The sequence below is a fragment of the Labeo rohita genome, chromosome 20, assembly GCF_022985175.1.
Source record: "Labeo rohita strain BAU-BD-2019 chromosome 20, IGBB_LRoh.1.0, whole genome shotgun sequence".
Lineage (NCBI taxonomy): Eukaryota > Metazoa > Chordata > Actinopteri > Cypriniformes > Cyprinidae > Labeo > Labeo rohita.
The window spans coordinates 14,775,724-14,802,641 of NC_066888.1; the positions used below are offsets into that span (position 1 = coordinate 14,775,724).

At 36.7% G+C, this 26,918-nt stretch overlaps 1 protein-coding gene across 8 annotated transcripts in view; it reads left to right on the forward strand.

Annotated features, from left to right (window-relative positions):
- Positions 1 to 26,918, forward strand: part of fryl (furry homolog, like) — a 112,806-nt gene that overhangs the window by 59,138 nt on the left and 26,750 nt on the right. For 5 of the 8 annotated variants that reach the window (XM_051138238.1, XM_051138234.1, XM_051138232.1 and 2 more), the window contains 38 exons: positions 104 to 196; positions 901 to 999; positions 1,240 to 1,341; positions 3,118 to 3,162; positions 4,649 to 4,752; positions 5,799 to 5,907; positions 6,108 to 6,194; positions 6,318 to 6,489; positions 7,964 to 8,096; positions 8,228 to 8,335; positions 8,820 to 9,057; positions 10,407 to 10,571; positions 10,665 to 10,751; positions 10,878 to 11,146; positions 12,184 to 12,403; positions 12,532 to 12,656; positions 12,767 to 12,824; positions 15,173 to 15,264; positions 15,495 to 15,667; positions 15,773 to 15,933; positions 16,031 to 16,141; positions 16,224 to 16,378; positions 16,471 to 16,570; positions 17,318 to 17,486; positions 17,612 to 17,880; positions 18,066 to 18,206; positions 19,534 to 19,702; positions 19,846 to 19,930; positions 20,123 to 20,235; positions 20,550 to 20,700; positions 20,792 to 20,895; positions 20,987 to 21,169; positions 21,290 to 21,485; positions 23,575 to 23,696; positions 23,808 to 23,995; positions 25,275 to 25,369; positions 25,463 to 26,100; positions 26,204 to 26,472. In XM_051138238.1, the coding sequence (XP_050994195.1) occupies positions 104 to 196; positions 901 to 999; positions 1,240 to 1,341; positions 3,118 to 3,162; positions 4,649 to 4,752; positions 5,799 to 5,907; positions 6,108 to 6,194; positions 6,318 to 6,489; positions 7,964 to 8,096; positions 8,228 to 8,335; positions 8,820 to 9,057; positions 10,407 to 10,571; positions 10,665 to 10,751; positions 10,878 to 11,146; positions 12,184 to 12,403; positions 12,532 to 12,656; positions 12,767 to 12,824; positions 15,173 to 15,264; positions 15,495 to 15,667; positions 15,773 to 15,933; positions 16,031 to 16,141; positions 16,224 to 16,378; positions 16,471 to 16,570; positions 17,318 to 17,486; positions 17,612 to 17,880; positions 18,066 to 18,206; positions 19,534 to 19,702; positions 19,846 to 19,930; positions 20,123 to 20,235; positions 20,550 to 20,700; positions 20,792 to 20,895; positions 20,987 to 21,169; positions 21,290 to 21,485; positions 23,575 to 23,696; positions 23,808 to 23,995; positions 25,275 to 25,369; positions 25,463 to 26,100; positions 26,204 to 26,472 (5,898 nt within the window). The remainder of the gene's footprint in view (positions 1 to 103; positions 197 to 900; positions 1,000 to 1,239; positions 1,342 to 3,117; positions 3,163 to 4,648; positions 4,753 to 5,798; positions 5,908 to 6,107; positions 6,195 to 6,317; positions 6,490 to 7,963; positions 8,097 to 8,227; positions 8,336 to 8,819; positions 9,058 to 10,406; positions 10,572 to 10,664; positions 10,752 to 10,877; positions 11,147 to 12,183; positions 12,404 to 12,531; positions 12,657 to 12,766; positions 12,825 to 15,172; positions 15,265 to 15,494; positions 15,668 to 15,772; positions 15,934 to 16,030; positions 16,142 to 16,223; positions 16,379 to 16,470; positions 16,571 to 17,317; positions 17,487 to 17,611; positions 17,881 to 18,065; positions 18,207 to 19,533; positions 19,703 to 19,845; positions 19,931 to 20,122; positions 20,236 to 20,549; positions 20,701 to 20,791; positions 20,896 to 20,986; positions 21,170 to 21,289; positions 21,486 to 23,574; positions 23,697 to 23,807; positions 23,996 to 25,274; positions 25,370 to 25,462; positions 26,101 to 26,203; positions 26,473 to 26,918) is intronic. The other 3 variants (XM_051138235.1, XM_051138237.1, XM_051138239.1) reach the window with 1 other exon arrangement.

The window sequence follows — 26,918 nt, forward strand, 5'->3', positions numbered from 1 at the left end:
TTACTAAAACTGTACTTTTATGAGTTTATCTCAGATGTTTAGTGCAAAGATTTGCATTAATTAATTTAATGTTTTGTTTTGTGTGTCTCTGTTGACGAAGCAGGAATGTGCTCAGTATTTCCTGGAGGTGAAGGATAAAGATATCAAACATGCACTGGCTGGCCTGTTTGTTGAGATCCTCATCCCTGTAGCTGCTGTAAGTACCGCAAAGCTCTCGGTTTGTTTAAATTATATAATATCACTCATGCCTGTGCAAAAATCTTTCCTAAGAGCCAGATTTCACATGCATACTGCAGGAGTTTAATGCATTCTGGCTAAATTGCCACATTGCTACATCAACTCTGATTTAAATTAGTGTAATTTCACAATATGGCAACACAGAACATTACATAACTTGCCAATAATTCAAATCAGAATGTGTGCGATCTGTAAACACTCCACTCCAGTCCCTTTCCAGGTTTTTTCATTTGCACCAAGGAACTGATTGTTAATATCACAGATGTTAAAGCATAAACAATCACTTCATACTGTATTAAAACCCTAAAATCAAGCAATATCAGAGCAACAATATGCATTTTGTCTTTAGGCAAAATCACGCAACTCTGCTCCCTTTTGTTTCACTCCAGTTCAAATACAGATTGGCTCTTTGAAACAATGTTTGTATCCAGATCATTTGACAGAGGCTCGGTGACTCTTCTCCAGAGTTCATGATGGTACATGTCTTGTCAAGTGGTTTGAGGTGGAGCTTGTGGAATGAGTTGCTACAGAAACACAATTGAAATGTATTTCGTTTTGGATTGACAAGATGAATAGCTCTGAGTGATTTGTGTGCTGTTGTGCTCCGAGCGGGTGTAGCTCAGCGTGAGGGCTTATATGTTTGTGCTTGTGTGTTTTTGGAAGGCGGTGAAGAATGAAGTGAATGTGCCCTGCCTGAAGAACTTTGTGGAGATGCTCTACCAGACGACCTTTGACCTCAGCTCAAGAAAGAAGCACTCACTGGTACAGTCCTTTTCTGCTGTGATACATACTTTCCCACAATCCTCTGTAGCCTAGATCCTTCTGCCACCCAGAAGGCTTTCATTCTTCTGTGGAACACAAAAAGTCAAGCTGATTCAGTTGGTTGTCTTTTTTCATGCAATTACAAAGCTTTGATGAAAAAATAAATAGCACCATGAAGCTATCATAAAAGTCGCCAATTCAATTTGTTTGTTTCAGTTTTCTGTCTTTCTCTCTTTCTAGGCATTGTATCCCTTGGTCACATGTCTGCTGTGTGTTAGTCAAAAGCAGTTCTTCCTCAATAACTGGCACATCTTCCTTCAGAACTGCCTTTCCCACCTAAAGGTAACATTTTCTAACAGAAAAAAACATTAGAAAGGCATCTTAAAAGTAGCTATACGAGGTACTTGAATGGCTATAAATCCTGCATTTCAATCAGATGTTGTTTGGGCACTGTAAAAACCAAACAGAAGAAAGTGTGCTGTTGATACATACAGATTCTGAAGCCTGGAGGCAGGTTTGGTGATTCACTATGAAAATTCACTCTGTAAGTGGGTTGGTTCACTTACATAATTTCAGAGAAAGGTGTGGTGTTACAGACAACTTGTGTAAAACTGCCTCTTGCTTATACTATTCAGTTAATTATACCTGTGTCATCCAATCTTTCTCAATCATGACCGTGTGTGTTTGTGCTTGTCCACGTTCTTTTTCATTGTCGCTGGTTCAGCTACCAGGATGTGATCATTTTTTGGTTTCCTAATTCCCTTTCCACAATGTTCTGAGTTCTGTGCAACTGTGAATCTTGAGGATTGATACGTGATGCTTTAATTTGGTGGTGGTGATTTTACGATTTTATGAATGAGGAATCAATCTCTATGTAGTTGCCTGCATTTCCGATTAAATCCTTTACTCGCTTTGCGTTAATCTAGATCAGGACTGGATCAGAATTGGACTGTAGTGTGAATACTCCAAATCCACTTTAGGCTGGTTCTTACAGTTCTCAAAAAGCCACATGAACGATTCAGGATCAGAAGTGAAGATTTCCTCAGTGGTCTGGTGTAATGGTTTAGCCATTGAGCCCAGGTTTATGGGATTTGTAGTCTCATTGGTGGATAATTCCTATCCTGATTGATCCATGGACTCCCTTTTCTGTTCTGCTTGTCTGTCTGCTTCCCTGTCTGTAGTTAGTCTTCCCTGACCAACTTTAGTCCGAGTGGATGCCATGTGTGACCCTGGACCACAAAACCATATCATAAGTAGCAGGGGTATATTTGTAGCAATAGCCAACAATTGTATGGGTCAAAATTATCGATTTTTCTTTTATGCCAAAAATCATTATGGTATTATGTAAAGATTATGTTCTAAGAAGATATTTAGTAAATTTTCTTCCATAAATATATCAAAAATCAATTTTTGATTGGTAATATGCATTGCTAAGAATTTCATTTGGACAACTTTAAAGGCGTTTTTCTCAATATTTAGATTTTTTTGCACCCTCAGATTCCTGATTTTTAAATAGTTGTATTTAAGCCAATATTGTCCTATTCTAGCTTTTTTATTCAGCTATCAAATGATGTATAAACCACAGTTTCAAAAAATTAACCTCATGACTGGTCCAGGGTCACACATTTTATTTGAATCCTTGTTATATACGGCATCTGCTTTGATTATATTTTTCACAATCACTCTTGCTTATAATCATCCATGTGCATGCACTAATCCCACCTCCCATTTTTATTTCATTTTATTTCAGTCCTGCTGTTTGTCTTCTCACCCATCAGAAGCTCTTCATCTTCATCAGCACAAAGCACATCACTTGTATAAAAATTAACTTTAAAATAACCTTCCCAGAAGCTTTTACCTAATTGGCTGTTTTCATTCCTTAAGGATATATAGATAAATGTTTGAATACTTTTGTTGATTCTATATGCTGAATCTGACACTAAAGTATTAAATCCCATGCACCCTGCACTTTGTTTTGCATGCTGTTGTAGCACAAAGCTTTGTTTTGTTTTTAAGTTTGTCTCTTGTTCTTTTTCTAACCTGCATGTCTTCCCCATCACCATCACCCCTTGTCCTCTGTCATCTTTTTTGTTTCCCCTGCACGTTTATTGGCTCCAGATGCCGTCAAACAACAGCATCCGTAAGCAGATTGAGACCCTGCAGGTGAGTTACCATGGTTACCCACAAGGGAGCTAACCCAGCCTCTCAGAGGTCATGTGATTGACCTGTGTTCCACATGGGCTTCCTGAGACTTCTAGCTCTTTTGGCTGTCCATAAAGGAAACAATGCAAAAATAGTTTTATTACTGTCCTGCTGTCTTCAAGAATTCAAGAACCACCCAGTTCAGTGATGAATGATCACCAGTCAGGGCGTCAAGAATTTACTTGAGGTGGCGTAAATTCAGGCCAAAACTCATTTGCAGCCCTTTAGGCAAAACAAATATAAAATGTGCTAAAAAAAAAAAAAGTTTTTTATTACTATAGATTTCTGAAAAAAAAAAAAAAAAAATTATTATTATTTTGTCAAATTTTGTGTGTGATTGACTTTATTATATATATTTATACCCTAGGAATTTTATTTTATCTTGCAAGGGGATCAGGTTTAACTCTCGGCCTAAATTTTAATACTTGAAGCAGATTTGCAGCAAAGTTTAAGAGCAACCACAATGCATTTATGGAAAATTATGGAAGAAATTTATTTTTTGACCATCTGTTTAAACGTCCTGATGCTGCAGATCACAGTCTTCCTCTGTAGAAATTTAAACAGTTTGCAAGTTTACAATTTACAGTGGTTAGTTTTGAATGTACAGCTATGTAAAATATACCTGCGGACTCATTAGGTCAGAGCGGGAAAACATACTGCTGATAAATCAGTAAAGAAATGGTATCGCTGTTGATAAAAGACCTTAGGGAATCCTCACTGTACTTACTGTATGAGGTTGATGTTGTCCACTGCAAACCGTGCAATCATATCGCCCCCTATGGTGAGTGTTGGTCATTACACACTGCTAAAGTCTTTTTACTGCAGTCTGATTAGCTCTGTGTGTAAGAGAGCGAGACAGAGTAGCAGAAAGAGTGAGAGAGACAATTGCTTAGTCAGTGACTCGATTTGGACGGGCTATGATGTGTTAATCACAGATTCATTAGCAGAGTTTTTATGAATCCCTCTTTCATCATCCATTGCTTTTGCTGAACAGCTGATTTATGAATCATCTCTATGTGCATCAATGCAGTTAAAGCAGAAATTACAGCTCGTATTGGCTTGTAAATGGAGTCCAGTGTGTCATATTCCTCATTAGCTCATCACAAGCAGCTGAACTATTGATCACCCATCATAATAGAGATGAAGCAGCAGCTCTTTATGAATGAATCTATCGTATTTTCTAGGCTAGGTTAATTCATGGATTGGGGGTCCTGGTTTTTGTAAAGCCAGTGTAAAGCTATGCGTTTGTAAAACTCCACAATAAGGAGTTTTTTTGCTTTGACTTGGCTTTCACTGACTCCACCGGTCTTACATAAATCAGCAATAAATATGTCAACAAGGTTTCTTAATGTTATTAAGTCTGTTATACAGTTCAAAATATGCAAAAATGTACTTTCTTGTTGTAGAGTTGTTGTTGTCTGAGCATTTTTTGTGTCTTTCTTTTTAGAACAAAGATCCCAAAATGTCTCGTGTAGCACTGGAGTCACTGTACCGGCTGCTTTGGGTTTACATCATCAGGATCAAGTGTGAGAGCAACACAACCACACAGAGGTAGGACACGCAATTCTACACAATCATACAGATTTATAAAAATATCTAATGCCAATTGTGGAAGATAAACCTCTCACACGACCACTCAAAAGATTTTTAATGTTTTTTAAAGAAGTCTCTTCTGCTCACCAAGCCTGCATTTATTTGATCCAAAGTACAGCAAAAAAAAGTTTTGAAATATTTTAACTATTTAAAATAACTGCTTTCTATTTGAATATATTTAAAAATGTAATTTATTCCTGTGATTTTAAAGCTGAATTTTTAGCATCATTACTCCAGTCACATGGTACTTCAAAAATCATTATAATATTCTGATTTGCTGCTCAAAAAACATTTAATTATTATTATTATTATTATTATTATTGTTGTTGTTATTATTTTTTGAAAACAGTAGTAGAATTTTTTTCAGTTTTTTTTTAATAGAGAGTTCAGAAGAACAGAATTTATCTGAAATAGAAATATTTTGTAACATTACAAATGTCTTTATCATCACTTTTGATCAATTTAAAGCATCCTTGCTAAATAAAATGATTACTTTCTATGACCCCCCCCAAAAAAAAAAAAAAAAAAAACTTTACTGATTTAAAGCTTTTGAATGGTATAGTGTATAATGTTACAAAAGCTTTTTATTTCAAATAAATGCTGATCTTTGGATCTTTCTATTCATCAAAGAATCCTGAAAAAAAAAAGTACTCAACTGTTTTAAATATTTATACAAATATTAAAAAATGTTTCTTGAACAGCAAATCAACATATTACAATGATTTCTGAAGGTTAATTTAGTTTTGATCACAAGAATAAATTACATTTTTAAATATATTTAAGTTATGTTAAATAGTAAAAATATTTCAAAATTTTACTGTTTTTGCTGTACTTTGGAACAAATAAATGTAGGCTTGGTGAGCAAAAGGTCTCTTTATTTTTCTTTAAAAATCTTTAAAAAATATTTTGACTGGTAGTGTACAAATATATACAAACTATTAAATTCTTGTAGATACTTATTGTATGTATATATGTAACATTACATTATCTCTTTTCCCTCACAGTCGTCTCCTCAGTATTGTAACAGCACTTTTCCCAAAGGGCTCTCGCAGCGTGGTGCCCAGGGACACACCCCTCAACATCTTCGTTAAGATCATTCAGTTTATCGCTCAGGTAAAAAAATAAAAATGGAAGTCACTCAAAACATATTTTAGAACAGCTCAGGTCTTTTTTTGTTCCAATCCCAAACATAGCTTTCCACTTTACCTTAAAAGTAATAAAGGTAAAATAATCAAACTGCACATTTGGGAGGGTGCTTTTGGTTTATCGCATTGGTTTTCATTGGTTTGTGGCACATTTTTCCCTCTGTAAAGGAACGGCTGGATTTTGCCATGAAAGAGATCATCTATGACCTGCTGTGTGTGGGCAAGTCCCACAAGACTTTCACCATCAATCCAGAGGTGTGTTCAGATGTTCACACAATGCCATTAAAAGATTGAAAAAAAAAAATTTGTGATAATGGATGGATTAAAAGATAAACACAGGAACTAATTATCTCTCTCTTATCTGTGTCTCTCTCTCAGAGAATGAACATTGGTCTGCGGGCCTTCCTGGTGATAGCTGACAGCTTACAACAGAAGGACGGCGAGCCGCCCATGCCCACTACAGGCGTCATCTTGCCCTCAGGCAACACACTGCGGGTCAAAAAGATCTTCCTCAACACAACCCTCACAGACGAGGAAGCTAAGGTCATCGGTATGGACCCTTACAGTTCCTACGCAGCTTTCCAAAAAGAAGATAATCCTGAGTACAGCCTGTCCCTACCCTAAAACATTTGGTCGTATTCAATTAGTTCATTTTTAACGTAACTGTGACTTCCTGTCAAGTCATTTTTTTGTGTTTTTAAGAAAATTTCCTCATATACTTAATTTTGACTTTACATTTTTAATAGTTTGTTTTGGTTTTTCCAAGTAAACACATTGAATGCCTATTCAGGGCTCTACAGTGCGACCATGCGACTATGAAAAAATATTTAGGACCCAATCAGCATATTTTATGTTTGCGCTGAGGGGAGCTTCAAAGGTGTCTATGTGTTTTTGCAATGTTGAGTAATGTATTACAGACACATCTCACAAATAATTTTATAAACAAAGTGTATAGAGTGTTTAAATAAGAGATTCATTGTGCAGTGTAGAGATTTGTTGATTATAATGGAACTTTGTGAGATCGCAATGAACTAAGATAAGTAACAGTTTTTAATGATTTTTAAGGGAGTTTGTAAATGAGATATTAATTTAATACAACAGTTAAATAGACAGGTTATTATTAAGTGACTTACACTGTCTGACTATAACGCTGTTGCCTGCTTTTGCTCTATTTTGTCATCAAAAATAGTTTGAAACAGAGTCACAACTGAGCCGTTGCGCATATCCATTCAAACACAGTGTATTTTGAAGCAAATCTATTGAGTCAGTGATTTAATTTCCCATTTACTTGCTTTATTCCTGAATGAATCAGCTGTTCGAACGAATCAAATGAATGAATGATTCAGTAATTCATTTAGTGACTTGCCGCAACCTACTGACAGTTTTAGTTTCATTTTTAAAGTATCTTTTTAGTTATTTAATTATTATTTCTGTATTCAAAATTTTATATTTAAAACATTAATCTCAACATGAATTTATGAATTTGATTGCACGCATGCCACTTCTGACCCTTATTAAACATATGAAAATACACCTACAAGCCACTTTTGTGTTCTTCTGTGCCACCTCTGTAGTACAAATTAATTTTGTTAAAACTGATTTCATTTGATTGGTAACTTGTTCTCATTGTACTTGTTCTTATTCTGTTGTTTTAATTAGAAATTTAAAAAAAAATTGACAAAAGATGAAGTTAGAAAAATTACATTACAAAGGTAAAAACTAAATTTCCCCCCTAAATGTCACCTCATAATGGAAAGGTAAATTTTCGATCAGATTTTTTTATTTTAGTAGATTTTTTTATATTATTGATTAGAAGGTTCTCCTGAAATTTTAACTGTGCTGCTAAATTTTTTAAGAGATGTAAGCGTAGAGCCCTTCTGTTAGTTCAGATAGTGGTGTATTTATCTGGCCTCATTGTTTAGAGGTTGAGGAAATGCCTCTGTATGTTCATATTGTACTTTAAGTTTTTGGACTACATTTTGTGTGTGAACTAAGCTGCTTTCTTTCTGTGTGTGTTTGTGTAGGTATGTCTCTGTATTACCCTCAGGTTAGGAAGGCCCTGGATAACATCCTCAGGCATCTGGATAAAGAGGTGGGACGGTCCATGAGCATGACCAACGTTCAGATGTCCAACAAAGAGCCGGAGGACATGATCACGTTAGTTTCTATTTATTTTATTTGCATAAATATGATTTAAGGCTCTTGAACTTTTAAAATGGTAGGAAAATAAATGATGTTGTATATTTGGCTTTCATCGTGTTTTATTATATGTTTGTGTTCTGCTGTAGTGGGGAGCGTAAACCGAAGATTGATCTGTTCCGGACATGTGTAGCTGCCATTCCCAGACTAATCCCAGACGGCATGAGCAGACAGGATCTCATCGAGCTACTGGCCAAGTAATGACCTGTGACCCTCACGACAACCCTCATTCACCACCACAAGAAAACTCCAGCCATTTCCCAATTCACTAGTTCTGTTGTTGCTAGAGAACAATTACATTTATTACATTACATTTACTAATTGCCTATAACACAACAATTTGGAATCAGGGAATCCAACACAGAGGAACTTAACAGTCTTCTCACAAGTTTTATTAACTTTAGTCAAACAGAAAAGTCACAGTTATTCAGGAAAGTACCCTTAAACTAATGTGACCTGTTACTTTCCATATATTCATGGCTTCCTGTACAGAAACCACAATCTGAGTCAGACTTCCTGTGAAGTCGTAATGGCATGTAGTCAGAAGTGATATGTCACCGTTAACCGTTTGACCTCTCTGCGGTTCTGGTGACGCATGATGCTGTTATGAAGATGATGATGCGTAGCGTTTATTTATTGCATTTTGTAAACAATGATTCTTTCTTTCTCCCACCCATCCAGATTGACCATCCATATGGACGAGGAGCTGCGTGGTCTGGCGTTCACCACTCTGCAGGCTCTGATGGTGGACTTCCCGGACTGGAGAGAGGATGTGTTGTCTGGTTTTGTGTATTTCATTGTGAGGGAGGTGACAGACGTTCATCCCACACTACTGGACAATGCTGTCAAGATGCTGCTGCAGCTTATCATACAGTGGAGACAGGCGGTACAGAGCAGCAACCGCAGCCATGATTCACAGGTGCAAACATACAACAGTTAAAATATAATATATTATAATATAATATAATATAATATACACTCTTGCTCAGAAGTTTGGGGTCAGTAATTTTTTTTCATGTAATTAATTAATTTTCTTTTAATTAATGCTTTCTCAAAACTTCCAGTAAAGGCTTTTATATTGTTGCAGAAAACTGTTTTGAGTAAATGCTGTTCTTTTGAACTTTCTTAAATCAGGTAAGTTCATTAAAGATTATAAAAAAACCCCTGAAAAAATGTATTGAGGTTTTCACAAAAATATTAGGCAGCACAACTGTACAATTTTCAACACTGATGATAGGAAATATTTGCTTTAGCTCCAAATCAGCATGTTAGAACGATTTCTGAATGGTCATGTGACACTTCTGTGCCTTTAAGACTGGAGTAATGACTGCTGAAAATTCAGTTTTGCTGTTACAGGACAAAAATTACATTTTAAAACACACTACCAGATTTTTTTTTTTTTTTTTTTTTTTTTTTTTTAAGAGTCTCTTCTGCTCACCAAGCCTGCATTTATTTGATTCAAAATACAGCAAAAGCTATTAAAATAACTGCTTTCTATTTGAATATATTTTAAAATGTAATTTATACCTGTGATCAAACCTAAATTTTCATCATCATTACTCCAGTCTTCAGTGTCACATGATCCTTCAGAAATCATTCTAATATGCTGATTTGCTGTTCAAGAAACATTTATTACTATTATTATTATTATTATTATTATTATTATTATTATTTAAAACCGTTGAGTACATTTTTCAGGATTCTTTGAATAAAAAGATCCAAAGATCAGCATTTATTTGAAATAAAAAGCTTTTGTAACATTATACACTCCCATTTAAAAGTTTGGAGGTTTTTTTTTTGTTTTGTTTTTTTGGGAAAGAAATGATAGAAATTAATACTTTTATTTAGCAACCATGCTTTAAGTGATGATAAAGACATTTATAATGTTACAAAATATTTCTATTTTAGATAAATGCTGTTTTTCTGAACTTTCTATTCATCAAAGAATCCTGAAAAAATTCTACTCCACTGTTTTCAACATAATAATGTTAAGAAATGTGTTTTGAGCAGCAAATCAAAATATTAGAATGATTTCTGAAGGATCACGTGACTGGGGTAATGATGCTAAAATTCAGTTTTGAAATCACAGGAATAAATTAAATTAAAATAGTTATTTTAAATTGTAATAATATTTTGTTTTTACTGTATATTAAAAAAGTCTTACCAACCCCAAACTTTTGAACTGTAGTGTATGTGTTTGATATTTTTATTGTAGTTTATCATTCATTATCAGCTTGTAGTTTAACATGTATTTTTATTTATTTTTAGAGCCCATCTCTCCATCTGGAGCGATCTCCTATCTGGACAGTTCTGCATGTGGTGGAGGGTCTGGCTCTGGTCGTGCTGTGCAGCTGTCGACCAGCAACACGCAGACTCGCTGTCAATGTCCTCAAAGAAGTCCGATCACTGCACACAGCCCTGGGCATTGCTAAGGTGACCATCTGCTCTAAATGACTTCCTGTTGTTCACCTACATGAGGTGACATTCTATGTTTGCACTTCATATTCATTGCTTTGTCTCTCTCAGGGAGATGAGGAGTTGGCTATAGACGTGATGGACCGATTGAGTGCTTCAGTCCTCGAGAGCTTTATTCACCTTACTGGGGCTGATCAGGTGAGAAAATGCAGAACAATCCAATGTTTTTTTTGGCATGTTGGTGTCGCTTCCGGACAGGAATGCTTAGAAATTTTCTGCCCAAAACCAAGTGAAGCTATATCAGGGTTATCTTTTTTGCTGTAGACAAATCTGCTGTACTGTCCCAGTGGAATAGACCTTCAGACTCTAGCAGAGTGGAGCTCATCTCCCATCAGCCACCAGTTTGATGTGGTAAGCCCGTCCCACATCTGGGTGTTTGCCCATGTGACACAAGGTCAGGACCCTTGGGTCATCAGCCTGTCAAGTTACCTGCGGCAGGAACACCTGCCCAAGCACTGCCCCACTGCGCTGAGCTACGCTTGGGTCTTCGCCTCCACACGCCTTCAGCTGCTTTCGCCACAAGTCGACATCAAGTATGTTTCTACATTCAAATGTGTCTCTAGTTATCCAGTAGCCTGTTTCTGCCACTGAATAAAAAAGAAAAAAAAAAAATTCTGACTTGCAATTGCGGGTTTATATCTAACATTTCTGAGAAAAAAAGGATTGCGAGGTATAAACTTGCAGTTGTGTGTCATAAAGTCAGAATTGCGATTCTGAGAACATATAAGTCTTTTTTCCCCTCAAAACTGGACTTTATAACTCACAATTTGTATCTCACAATTTTGAGACAAAAAGTCAGAGTCATGAGATACAAACTTGCATTTGCAAGAAAAAGTCAGAATTGCTGTTGAGTTTTTATCTCACAATTTTGACTATTTCTCGCAATTGAGTTTATATCACACAATTCTGAGAAAAAAAGTCTGAATTGTGAGATGTAAACTTGCAATTGTGAGAGAAAGTCAGAATTGCCAGTATATATGATGCAATTATGAGAAAAAAGTCAGAATTGTGAGTTTATATTTCATATTTCTGACTTTATAACTTTCAATTGCTAGTTAGTCTAATAATTCTGAAAAAAATGTCAGAATTGTGAGATGTAAACTTGTAATTGCAAGGAAAAAAGTCAGAATTTGCAAAACATGAGCTTGCATTCAAGAGAAAGTCCGATTTTCAGTTGTTATTATTATTAAATGAGTTTATATCACACAAAAGTCAGAACTGCGACGCAAAGTATCGCAATAACATTTTTGCATTTTTATTCAGTGGCAGAAACAGCCTTCCATAAGTAGGGCTGGGTGACATGGGTAAAAAAATATTATAATATGTGTTTTCGGTCTGTATTTGATAGCCATTATTATCAGATAGATTTGATATATCAGATATATTTGATTATACATCCAGTTAATAATAAAGACAGACATTTTCCACACTGCTTTCACTATATTAATGTGCGAATTAATACTAATATTTCATCATTTTTTAATATAAAATTACTTAATGTTACATAGTAATAACCAGCCATACGTAAGACAGATTATGTGACTTTCCTGTGTGACCTTTGACCTTGCAGCAGCCCGATCAATGTTAAGAAAGTGAACAGTATGAGCAGTAGCAGTGACTCATATGTTGGCCTTTGGAGGAACTACCTAATCCTCTGCTGCAGTTCTGCCACCTCTTCCTCATCTTCATCCTCCTCATCTTCTTCCTCATCGGCCCCCGGCTCTGTCCGCTGCTCCCCACCTGAGACGCTGGCATCCACACCAGACAGCGGATACAGTTACGACTCAAAGGTCAGAGGTCATAGCACCCTACTAGGTCTAATGTCAGATGCAATAATTAGCATTATTAAATGCAATATATTAAATGCAATATATTGATAAACAAGTTTGTATACATGAGTCGGTGTGTGTCTTTGCAGATTATTAGCATTCCGTCCCCTTCCTCCTTGTTCAAGCATGTGGTTCCCATGATGCGCTCTGAAAGCATGGACATCACTGAGTCTCTCGTCCTGGGGCTTGGCAGGACCAACCCTATTGCCTTCAGGTACGTTTTAAGATCACCTGGCAAAGTACAGAAAAATATGCTTAAGATATACAAAAAAAAAAAATAATTATATTGCGTGTAACTGAGTTTTAAGTTGGTGTGTCTTACAGAGAGCTGTTGGAAGAGTTAAACCCCATCATTAAAGAGGCGCTTGAGAGGAGGCCAGAGGTGAGTTGACCACATTTTGACACTTGAAGAAATGTGAAGGAATCCATGCCTGTGATAGGGTTCGTACAAGGTGCTGAAAGTGCTTGAAATACTTGAATTTGACTTTTTGAAATTTAAGGCCTGGAAAACCATTAAAAATAACAATATTTCTGAAGAGGCACTTGAAAAGTACTTGCATTATTGAAAGACAAGCACATACCTATCTTTTCACATGAAATTCAACAATTAAAAAAACATACTTTATTCGCTTATTTCAGTTCATGTCATAAAACTAATAAACTAAGCAAGTAGTAATACTGACAATGTTGTGTAAACATGGCTGAAGGCGTGAAAAGAGGAAGAGATGAACCGAATCAATTGAGTGACTCATTTGCGCTGTAACTACTCCGTGTACTCCATATTTGTGACATTTTAAGCGTTTCGCTAGCAAAAACCAAATCAAATTAAAAGAGCCATTCATTTTCGAATTTCGACATCATTTGTATTGATTTTAAAACGCATGTGTAGTGATGGGTGAATCTGAAAAATGTTTTACTGTTTCAAAGCACTCCAATCGGATCACGTATCATTTCATTTAGATCAGGACTTCAAATTGCATATCGTGAGTCATTTGGTTTAGATCGGGACTTCGAAGCAAGTTCGCAAATCTTTTGACTTAGATCAGAACTTTGTGTATCGTGAATCATTTGATTTAGATCGGGACATCAAATCGCGTATTGTAAATTATTTGATTTAGATCAGGACTTTGGAGAAGGCTTGCAAATCATTTGATTTAGATCAGAACTTTGCATCATTTGATTTAGAATGGGACTTCAAATCACATATCATGAATTATTTGATTTAGATCGGGACTTTGGAGCAAGTTCATGAATCATTTGACTTAGATTGGAAATTCGCGTATCGTGAATCATTTGATTTATCATTATTTCAAATCATGTATCGCAAATCATTTGATTTAGATCAGGACTTCGGAGCGGGTTCGCCAATCATTTGATTTTGATCGGAACTTTGCAAATCATTTGATTCAGAACGGGACTTCAAATCGCGTATCATGAATTATTTGATTTTGATCGGGACTTAGGAGCAAGTTTGTGAATCATTTGACTTAGATTGGAAATTCGTGTATCGTGAATCATTTAATTTATCATGATTTCAAATCACGTATCGCAAATTGTGTTATTTAGATCAGGACTTCTGAGAGGGTTCGCGAATCATTTAATTTAGATTGGAACTTTGCAAATCATTTGATTTAGATTGGAACTTTACATATCACGAATCATTTGATTTACATCAGGACTTCAATTCGTGTCTCGCAAATCATTTGATTTAGATCAGGACTTTGGAGCGGGTTCACGAATCATTGATTTGGATCAGAACTTCACAAATCATTTGATTCAGGTTGGGACTTCAAATCACGTATTGTGAATTATTTGATTTAAGATCAGGATTTCGGAGCAGGTTTGTGATTCTATTGATTTAGATCGGAACTTGACGTATCACGAATCATTTGATTTAGATCGGGACTTAATCACGTATTATGAATTATTTGATTTAAGATCAGGATTTCGAAGCAGGTTTGTGAATCTATTGATTTAGATTGGAAATTCAAATCGCATATTGTGAATTGTTTGATTTACGATCAGTATTTCGGAGTGGGTTCGTGAATCATTTGATTTAGATCGAAACTTCGGGGGGTTCGTGAATCATTTTGTGAATTGAATAATTTGCGATCTGTCCTGTTTTGAAATGATGGTTCGTGAATGGTTTGTTTCAGATCAGGATTCCGGAGCGGGTTCGTAAATATCTTTTATTTCTGATTGATTGATTGATTTGATTAATTTTATTTATTTATTTATTTTTAAGTAAACATCAAACCATAGAGGCAGTACAGTTAAAATGAAAAAGGACAAAAATTCAGAAAGTACAAAATACAAATCCCTTAAGAAAATTTACTGTGGTTTTACTATAGTAAAAGTGTAGTAACCATGTTTTTTGTATAACCACAGTGTTACTGCAGATACCATGGTTTAACTTTGGGTAGTGTAGGAAAACCATGGTTAATTTGTGGTTATCATGGTTTAACTATTTAACTATAGTAACCATGTTTTTTGTTTTGTTTTGTTTTGTTTCTTTTTTGGAGTACGGGATGTGTTGCCAGGTTAACATAAAAACTAATACATTTACACCTTAGATGATACAAAAAAAGTAGTGCTTGAAAAGTCCTTTAAAGTCCTGGAATTTTGTTTCACTAGACCATTTAAATGCATGCTTTTTTGTTCGTCTATTCATGATACAACTGCAGATCTGAAAAAACAAACGATTGATCCTTGTGTGTTTTGTTTCTGCAGAACATGAAGCGACGGCGGCGTCGTGACATCCTCAGAGTCCAGCTGGTCCGGATTTTTGAGCTACTGGCCGATTCTGGAGTCATCAGTCAGACGTAAGTCTCACAAGCTTACTTAAACAACACTTACGTTTGAACCACTGATGTCACATGGACTTAACAATGTCCTCATTACCTTTCTGGGCCTTGAATATGTCAGTTGCGCTGCTGACAATGTAGGGTCAGAAATCTCTCAGATTTCATCAGTAATATCTTCATTTGTATTCCAAAGATAAAGCTTTTTTGTGTGTCCTAAACAGTAAAGTGTTTGTGTATTGTCTGTGCAGTGCAAGTGGTGGTCTGGATGGGGAGTCTCACTCTCTGAACAGCGCTCTGCTGGAATATGTGGATCTCACCCGACAGCTTCTGGAGGCTGAGAACGACAAGGATTCAGACACACTGAGAGACATCCGCTCTCACTTCAGTGCCCTAGTGGCCAACATCATACAGAACGTACCAGGTACACAGCCATAGGACTGGACATAGGACTCTTCACAGAAACCTTTAGAGTTAATAGCTCTTAAAGCAAGTGCACTAATATAACTTCATGATTGTATTTCTGCAGTGCATCAGAGGAGGAGTATATTCCCTCAGCAGTCACTGAGACATAGTTTGTTCATGCTCTTCAGTCATTGGGCTGGACCCTTCAGCATCATGTTCACACCACTGGACCGATACAGCGACCGCAACATGCAGATCAACAGACACCAGTACTGTGCACTGAAGGTACCATTTCATAAAACACACGTTTGCATTTGCGTTCACCAAAAAAATTTCACTGTCATAGACTTTGAATATGATATATGATTGTGTGTGTGCACAGGCCATGTCTGCGGTGCTGTGTTGTGGTCCGGTGGCTGATAATGTTGGCCTGTCCTCTGATGGGTATCTGTATAAGTGGCTGGACAACATTCTAGACTCTCAAGACCGCAAGGTAAATGCACTTCACTCACGTTTCAACAGCATCAGTAACAAATCAACTTTTTATGAACAAATGCATGTATGTTTGGGCTCAGGTGCATCAGTTGGGTTGTGAGGCAGTGATGTTGTTATTAGAGCTGAACCCAGACCAGAGCAATCTGATGTTCTGGGCAGTGGATCGCTGCTACACTGGCTCACGCAGAGTTGCTGCAGGCTGCTTTAGAGCCATCGCCAATGTCTTTCACAACAGGTATGTACTACAACGTTCTTGTAGTAAATGTGATTGAATTTGTCAATAATTCAGGTTAAATGAGAGTGTTGTGTGTTTGTTGTCTCTTGCAGGGATTACCAATTTGACACTGTGGTTTTGCTGAATCTCATCCTGTTTAAAGCTGCAGACTCTTCCAGAGACATCTATGAGGTCGCCATGCAGCTACTGCAGGTCAGTATAGATTTTTAAAGGAGTCCACTTCCAGAACAACAGTTTACAGATAATGTACTCACCCCCTTGTCATCCAAGATGTTCATGTCTGCCTGTCTTCAGTTGTAAAGAAATTGTGTTTTTTGAGGAAAACATTTCAGCATTTTTCTCCATATAATGGACTGGTATGGTGCCCCGAGTTTGAACTTCCAAAATGCAGTTTAAATGCATCTTCAAACAATCCCAAATGTGGTTGTAAATGATCCCAGCTGAGGAAGAAGGGTCTTATCTAGCAAAACGATCAGTTATTTTCATTAAAAATATACAATTTAAATACTTTTTAATCTCAAACTCTGTGTATTCTGGCTCAAGACAGTTAGGGTATGTTGAAAAACTCGTATTTTCTCCCTCGACTTCAAAAATCATTTCAAAATCATCCTACATCGGTGCAGAAGTTTCGACCCAGTCTTTGCAAAGTGAACAATATGGGACACATTTGAAGCCGCATTTAAACTGCATTTTGGAAGTTCAAACTCGGGGCACCATACCAGTCCATTATATGGAGAAAAATCCTGAAAGATTTAACAAAAAAAACATTTTTTCACGACTTAAGAAAGAAGGACATGAACATCTTGGATGACAAGGGGGTGAGTACATTATCTGTAAATTGTTGTTCTAGAAGTGGACTTCTCCTTTAAGCTTTTTTCTATCAAAGGACACCAAAAGTGCACAACTGGGTAAATAAAATCATACATGTTTCTATATTAGATCCTGGAGCCCAAACTGTTTCGTTACGCCCATAAACTGGAGATCCAGCGTACTGATGGGGTCTTGTCTCCAGCTTCCCCTCTCCCTCACCTGTACTCGGTGTCCTACTATCAGCTGAGTGAAGAACTGGCACGAACCTACCCTGAACTCACCCTTCCCATCTTTTCAGGTACATACACAAACCTATATAAATGTAATGCTCGGTAAATCTAACATTTTCGTAATAACTCTCCCCCGCCAACCCCCCAAAATAAACACTGTGTTTGTAATGAGATTCTGTGTTGTTTTAATCAGAGGTGAGTCAGAGAATCCAGACAGCGCACCCTGGTGGCCGGCAGGTGATGTTGCATTACCTCCTACCCTGGATGAACAACGTGGAGCTGGTGGACTTCAAGCCTTCAGCACGACGTCAAGAGGAACCTTCATCGACGGAGGAAGAGGATGAAGCCCATGAGAGAGATATGATGATGGTGAACAGCCGTCGCTGGCTGAGAGGAGAAGGCTGGGGTTCACCACATGCCACTACTATGATCCTCAACAACCTCATGTTCATGACTGCAAAGGTAAACGCACACGTACTAGTACAGATCTGAATATCTTTAGTGAATAACGTTTCTAATTTTTCTTTTTTCTATTTAAGATTAGGTTATATTTTATATAAATATATTATTTTAGCACATTCACTAATGTTTATTCCCAGCTTTCAAGGTGATCATTGCATAAATGTTCATATGCTCTGATTTTACAGTATGGTGATGAATTTGCATGGTCAGAGATTGAGAATGTCTGGACCACTTTAGCTGACAGCTGGCCTAAAAATCTCAAGATCATCCTGCACTTCCTCATCAGCATGTCTGGAGTCAACAGTGAACCAAGTCTCCTGCCTTATGTGAGTGACATCTGCCCTGGCCAGATACTCAATCCTTAAAGGAGTAGTTGACACATTCTGTCATTAATTACTCACCCTCATGTTGTTCCAAACCTGTATGACCTTCGTTCATCATCAGAACACAAATTAAGATATTTTTGATTAAATCAGATAGATTTCTGACTCTGCATAGACAGCAACACAACTAGCATGTTCAAGGCTGTCTATGCAGGGTCAGAAAGTTATTGGATTTCATCAAAAATACCTTAATTTTTGTTCTGAAGATAAACAAAGATTTTAGGAATTTGGAACAACATGAGGGTGAGTAGTTAATGACATAATTAAATTTTTTTGGTGAACTGTCCCTTTAAGCAGATTGGCTGCACTTAAAGAAGTCCACTTTCAAAACAAATATTCACATATAATGTACTCACCCCCTTGTCATCAAAGATGTTCATGTCTTTCTTTCTTCAGTCGTAAAGAAATAATTTTTTTTGAGGAAAACATTTCAGCATCTTTCTCCATATAATGGACGGATATGGTGCCCCGATTTTGAACTTCCAAAAGGCAGTTTAAATGCGGCTCCAAATGATCCAAAATGCAGTTGTAAATGATCCCAGCCGAGGAAGAAGGGTCTTATCTAGTGTAACAATCGTTTATTTTCATTAAAAAATACAATTTAAATACTCTTTAATCTCAAACACTCGTCTTGTCTCACTCACCCTGAACTCTGTGTATTCTGGCTCAAGACAGTTACGGGTATCTCGAAAAACTCTGTATTTTCTCCCTTAACTTCAAAAATCATTTCAAAATCATTCTACATCACTGCAGAATTACCGACCCAGTCTCTGAACATGCAAAGAAGATCATTTTAAAGGATGATTTTGAAGTTGAGGGAGAACATGAGAAGGGAAGTTTTCAACATACCCTAACTGTAATGAACAGGAACAAAAACAGTCCTGGCAGAGTAAGACAAGCTAAGCGTTTGGCATTAAAAAGCATATAAATTGTATTATTTTTATTAAAATAACTGATCGTTTCACTAGATAGGACCCTTCTTTCTTGGCTGGGATCATTTACAACCGCATTTGGGATTGTTTGAAGCCACATTTAAACTGCGTTTTGGAAGTTCAAACTCAGGGCCATTGCATGAAGAAAAATGCTGAAATGTTTTCCTCAAAAAACATAATTTCTTTACGGCTGAAGAAAGAAAGACGAGAACATCTTGGATGACAAGGGGGTGAGTACATTAATATGTAAATCTTTGTTTTGGAAGTGGACTTCTCCTTTAAGACTTTGTGCTGTCATGTTGTTGTGTTGCTGAATATTTTTCCTAATAATTTTGCAGGTGAAGCGCGTGGTGGTGTATCTGGGCAGGGATAAGACAATGCAGCTGCTGGAGGAGTTAATGTATGAGCTGGAGCTAACAGACCCTGTATCCTCAGCTGTCACTCATATGGATAACCCACCTTACTATCGCATTACTTCTTCTTACAAGATCCCTTCTGTTACATCAGGTATATATGCTTTAAACCACTCTCACAAGACAAGTAGGAACAATTAAGGAAACCCAAAGATTACAGAAAAGTCATTGAAAAACTTGATCCAAGGAAGCAATCGTATTTTTAAATAATTTCAACAAAATTATGGCCTTTTTCAGGAACAACGTCCAGTAGTAACACCATGGTACCTGGACCTGATGGACACCATGAAAGCAAAATCAAAGATTCCAACATGGAGGACAGGTAAACTGATGCTAGATTTAGTTAATGGATTCTATTTAAGAATATGTAAATCATTAACGTCCTACTGAAAATAAACCAAGAATCATTTATCAGCTATTGCTGTCTGGTTCTTTGTTATTTGTTGCTTCCTCAAAAGTACTAGATGAAGATGTTAAGTGGAACCTAAATGTAATTTTCTGTATCTCTGAACAGTTACACTCATTTGGACATCTACACTGGTCTGAACAGTAATCTGAATAGACAGCACCATCGACTGGAGTCCCGTTACAGCAGCAGCTCAGGAGGATCCTATGAGGAGGAGAAGAGTGAGTACATTAACATCACTGTCATACTTAGTTCAATGCTCCCTCTAGCATCTGATGGTGCTCCTGCTCTCACAAAAAAAAATACTCAAATGTGTGGATATGAAGGTAGAATCAGTGCAAAATTGAATAGGCAGTTTTTTGCCATCAGAGGAATAAATTACATTTTAAAATAGAAAATGGTTATTTTACATTTTGCACAATATTAATTTTTTTTTCTGTATTTCATATATTCCTTGATGAGCATAAGAATCTTCCATTAAAACATAAAACATATGACAGGTCTCAAACAATGAACATGCTGTTTCTTTCTATAGGTGACTCTATGCCCGTTTACGCTAACTGGCGTCTAAAGGTGATGGACCACAACCGGCCAGAGCCCCTCCCATTTCCTCCCACTGGTGGCTGCTGGTCACCACTGGTCGATTACCTGCCTGAAACCACCACACCTGGAGTCTGTCTGCACAGGTGAAGGACATACTCCATGTGTCCTACATTAGAGTCTGTGTTGTTCTCGTTGACCTTTGACCTCTGACAACACATTGTCATTTCTTTACAGGTGTAACATTGCTGTGATCTTGCTGACCGACCTCATTGTAGACCACGGGGTCAAAGTGGAATGGAGCTCATACCTTCACCTGCTACTGCATTCCATCTTCATAGGTAACACATACACAACTTTACAGTTTATTAAAATCAGCTTCATTGGAATGTTCCACATTGCATGTCCTGCAATGCATATTTGTACTTTTAGGCTTTGATCATCAGCACCCGGAGGTCTATGAGCACTGCAAGCGTTTACTGCTCCATCTGCTGGTCGTCCAGGGCACCAACAGCAGCGTCCAGTCGCTAGCATCTGTACTTCTCCGCAACCGTGAATTGAACGAGCCCAGAGTTTTGACAGTCAAACCCACACTTCAGGAATTCAACCTCACAGGTACTTAAAAGCAAAGACGTCTCTGCCATAGTGCTCTTATCCAAATGATTAATTATAATAGTAACAATAATAAATAACGCATTTGAATAATAAATAATTGAGCATTGGTTTGTCTCCCAGGTGTCACAGAGCTAATGCCAGACTACCAGCCGTCTCCAATGACAGATTCTGGCCTGAGCTCCAGCTCCACATCCTCTAGTATCAGTCTGGGCAGCTCTGTGCTGCCTCACCTCCCCCCTACTCTTCTTAATGAAGTGGACCTGTCTGCAGAGCAGGATGAGAAGGTCAAAAACCTCATTGAGTTCATCAGCTCAAGGTGAGGGGTCTCTGCAGGCCGGTCTATCACATTTTTTCCTCTAAGAATTGCGACATGTTTGCTTTAAGAAATGCATTAATATTGTAAAATGTACACTACCAGTCAAAAGATTTTTAATATTTTTTTTAAATAATTCTCTTTTGCTCACCAAGCCTGCATTTATTTGATCCAAAATACAGCTAAAGCAGTAATACTGTGAAATATTTTCAATATTTAAAACCGTTTTCTATTTGAATACATTTTAAAATGAAATTTATTCTTGTGATCAAAGCTAAATTTTTAGCATCATTACTCCAGTCTTCAGGGTCACATGATTCTTCAGAAATCATTCTAATATGCTGATTTGCTGTTCAAGAAACATTGTTTGTTATTATTATTATCAATATTTAAAGCAGTTAAAAATTCTGCGCAGCTGTTTTCAACAACAGTAATAATAATAATAATAATAAATGTTTTTCACCAGCAAATCAGAATATTAGAATGATTTCTGAAAGATCATGTGACTGGAGTAATGATGCTAAAAATTCAGCTTTGAAATCACTGATATAAATTATATTTTAAAATATATTCAAATAGAAAATTATTTTAAATTGTAAAAATATTTCAAAATTTTACATTTTTTGCTGTACTTTGGGTCAAATAAATGCAGACTTGGTGAGCAGAAGAGACGTCTTTAAAAAAACATAATCTTACTGTTCAAAAACATGTACCTCTCAGTTGTAATGATCATAATAACAGTGGATTTAAAAAATATTATTACAATAATTTATTATTTTAAGAAAAAACAACCATACAATTTTTTTCTACATTTATAGAGTATACAAGTCCTTCTTATTTAACAAAAAAAAATGCTGTAAAATTATTATATTTTAATTTAATATTAACATTTTAACAAATTGTTAAAGTTGTATTAATTAATTTTATTAGACACCAATTTGAGGATAAATTTGTATTAAACCATTAAAGACACAGAATCCAGAAATTAGAATAAATAAAGAAATAAAATTAAAAATTGGGGGGGAATGTGACCTATCTTTTGGAGTTTGCTGGTAAACAAACAAGTTATGTTTACATCGTGCTAAATATCAGAAATATTGTAATATTTTTGGCCATATCACATAATTTCTTTTCAGAGCAGTTGACCCCAAGTCGCTTTGGATAAAAGTGAATAACACATTTATGAATAAAACTTTTAGTTCTTAGTGATAGCAATATTACACTCAACTGGAGTCCATGATAGGACATGATTTTTGTAATAAGATTTTCTCATGTTGTCTGTTTTACCATCAAAATACAGACTTTTGATTTAAATATCAGTTTCCATTACAGATTTGTGCAAAACTTTTTCAATATTTTATAAATGTTGATAAAAAAAACTATTGCAAAATGACAGTGTTTTCATCAACCAATGTTATGCGACTAAATTTTTTTTTTTTTTTTTCCTCTTGCGATAAGTCATGACAACCGATGTTGGTAATTTTATGTATATTGCAGGCACTGCAATAGCCATTATTTTTAATTGAAGGAGATGTATGAAGTGTTTCTTGGAGGTTATAGTACATTAAAGAATGATCAAGTGACTTTTATGTACGCTAAGTGAGTTGTAAACGGAAATGGAAATGAAAAAGCATCTCGTGAGCGTAAAAACTTTTTTGCGATATATGGGAATTTTTGTGAAATTGACTTGTTTCCATTGAGTGTATTTTCAGTTTGTAATTATTATTGTGCAATTTCAAGGGTCATGGAAACGCAGCTTGTTTGATTCTGCAATTTTGATACCAACAATAATATTGTTCCTTCCAAGTTTCCCTGGATACTTATTGAATGTACATTTATTTTGTGTTAAGCTACTGTATTTTTTCCTCTGCCTGCAGCCATGTCTAACAGGAGAGGGTATTGTTGCCTTGCATGTGTGTGTATGTGTGTGTGTGCTCAGTATCATCTGTGTGAATGTTTGATTCAGAGTGTTTTCATACATAATGGTTGTTCAACGAGAGTTGTGTGAGCCTGCTTTGCTTTTGTTCTGTGTTAGACCTTTCCTGTTATGTCACTTCCTCTAATTCTTTTCTTCTGATTGGTTGGCCCATAGGAAGCGTGGTCCACTGTGGAACCATGAAGATGTCTCTCCCAAAAACCCCAACATCAAGAGTGCTGATCAGCTTAGCGTATTCCTCCGCCATGTTGTTAACGTCTTCAAACAGACACCGTCTGGTAAGACACAATATAGGACGTGATGGATTACGTGTTTTTTTTTTTTTTTTAAGAGAATTAAAATGTTTCAGCTGTGGTTGTGATGGGTTCTTGTGCTGCATGATTGATTAGGTTACCAGTTGGAGCAGGAGCTGAGTGAAGTTGCTCTGCAGACTGCTTTGTCCTGCTCATCACGGCATTACGCTGGTCGCTCCTTCCAGATCTTCAGAGCGCTAAAACAGCCACTCACAGCCTCCACGCTGTCAGACGTGCTGTCTCGTCTGGTAGAGACTGTGGGAGATCCAGGGGAAGAGGCTCAGGTATATAGAAATGTCCCACTCTTCAACAGCAGGGCTCAGCAATGAGGATTTTTTTTGTGTTGTTTTTTTGCATCTGACCTAATCAGGCCAGTACTTCAGATATTTTATTTGCCTTGTCAACATAATTGGCCCCAAGTATAGTAGTCAACATTTGAAGTGGATTAAAAAACGTTCATCAAAGTTGTCATAAGACAAGAACAGGTATTGTTTTGGTTTTAGGACAACTTTGAAAGATTTTGATCCACTTCAAATGTTGACTGCTGTAGTTATTTTACTACAATACAACATACACTGCCGTTTAAAAGTTTGGGATCAGTAGAATTTGGAATTTTTTTTTTAATGAAGTTTCTTATGCTCATCAAGGCTGTATTTATTTGATGAAAAATACAGAAAAAAACAGTAATATTATGAAATATTATTGCAAATTTTAATATTGGTTTCCTATTTTAATATACTTTAAAATATAATTTATTTCTGTTATGCAAAGATGAATTTTTTCAGCTATTACTCCAGTCCTCAGTGTCACATGATCCTTTAGAAATCATTCTAATATGCTGATTAGAATGTTAGAATATCACAGGTTCCAAAAACATATTAAGCAGCACAACTGTTTCCAACACTAATAATAAATCAGCATATTAAATGATTTCTGAAGGATCATGTGACACTGAAGACTGGATTAATGATGCTGACAATTCAGCATTGCATCACATGAATAAATTCTACTTTAAAGTATATTAAAATAGAAAACCATTATTTTACATAGCAATAATATTTCACAATATTACTGTTTTTTTTGTATTTTTAATCAAATAAATGCAGCCTTGATGAGAAGAAATTACTTCTTTAGAAAACATGAACAATTGTACTGATCCCAAACTTTTAAACGGCAGTGTATATATAGTAAACATTCTATTTGTATTTATGCATACATTTCTTTTTCCATATCTATATATTGTTTTTTTATTTTTATTAAGCTTTCTTTCTATTAAATAAATGTAATTTTTAATAGCAAATTTATCTTTATTCAATTTAATAAAATGTGATATGTGAATAAAAATATGTATTTAAATATAATGTATTTTTTTGTAATTAAATGCAATAAATATAATATCCTTGGGTCCTTCCAAAACATCATCTACTTTAGTCATTTAGATTTACCTTATTTTAGGTGTGCATGTGGCCCAATTGGACCAAAACTCCCCTGCAATGTTTTCATGCCTTGCTAGGTGTTGTATCCTAAACATTCATAGTCAAACATTTCATTTGTCTCTTTCAGGGTTTTGTTATCGAGTTGCTGTTGACACTAGAGGCTGGTATAGACACTCTTGCTGAAACAATGAAGAGCTACGACCTGCTCACTGCACTCTCACAGTAAGACATGCTCTGCTCCAACAACACATTAAAACATTATTTCCTTCATTATTTTATCTATATAACCCTGAAATGCTGTCTCCACCTTTGTAGGGCCTCCCATGATCCTCTGCAGGGCACCAAGTTTGCCAATAACAGGAAAAGCACCGGTCAGCTGAACCTTGGCAGTGGCAGTTTCTTGCATGTCCATTACAGCCACGCTCGCAGCAACTCCCTCCGTGCCAGTCTGATGGGTGAACGCCTAGGAGACCGTCGCCGGAGCAATACCCTCGATGTAGCCGACCGTTTGGGTGGCAGCCATGGAAATCTAGCCCGGACGCGGAGCTTATCGTCATTACGGGAGGATGGTGTACGTGGCGATGGAGGAGGTGGAGGCGGAGGAGGTGGAGGAGGATCTGGTGAGGTGGTGCCACCAACCGACCCCACCAACCTGATGGCGACGGTCTTCTGGATTGCAACGTCGCTACTGGAGTCTGATTATGAGTTTGAGTACTTGTTGGCACTCAGGCTGCTGAACCGACTGCTGGCACAGATGCCTCTGGAGAAGGCAGACAGCAGGGAGAAGCTGGAGAGAGTGCGGGACAAACTGAAGTGGTACAACTTCCCCGGCCTGCTGACGCTCTTCCTGAAGGGTTTCACTTCAGCTGCAACGCAGGAGCTCACAATTCACCTCCTCAGTAAACTCATCACCGTGTCCCGACACACACTCATAGACCCCTCACAGCTAGGAGGTGCGCCTGTGGTTTAATATCTATTTAATATCTGGTTCAGTGTCCGAGATTTTTTTTGAGAATTGAAGGTGTTTATTTATTTTGTTAAATTATTTCATGTCAGGGTTTCCTCTCAATATCCTGTGCCTGCTGCCGCACCTGGTCCAACACTTTGACAACCCTACAGTGTTCTGTAAGGAGACCGCTGATCGGATCGCCAAAGTGTGCGCTGAAGAAAAATCAGCGACACTGGCTAACCTGGCACACATGATGAGCCTGTACTCAACGCACAGTTACTCACGAGACAGCACCAACTGGATCAACGTGGTGTGTCGCTACTTGCACGACTCCTTCTCTGAAATCACCTTTAACCTGGTCACGTACCTAGCTGAGGTGAGATGAATTTAATTGATGTATTTCAAGTAGTACAGTTGGAAAAAGTAGTGGGATATTGTTGAGATGTTAACAATTAAAAGTATCTGAGTTTTCAGAGTTTTTAAGGCAGCGATAAATCTGCCTTCCAGTTTTGAGACTAATTAGGATCTGAAGGAGCGCTTGATAAATACAGACAGGTGTGTTTGATTAGGGTTGGAACTAAACTCTGCAAGAAAGTAGATCTCCAGGAACAGCCGTTTAAATAAATGTATAAATATACAGTATAATGAATGTATAAATATAATGTGTAAATGTTTTTAGATATTACTAGTTCTTTATCTATAACATTACCATACAAAACTTTGGGATCGGTTGGATTTTTTTTTTTTGCATTAAGGCTGCATTTACTTGGTTTGGATATAGTAAAAACAGTATATATCTATATATATCTATATATATCTCTA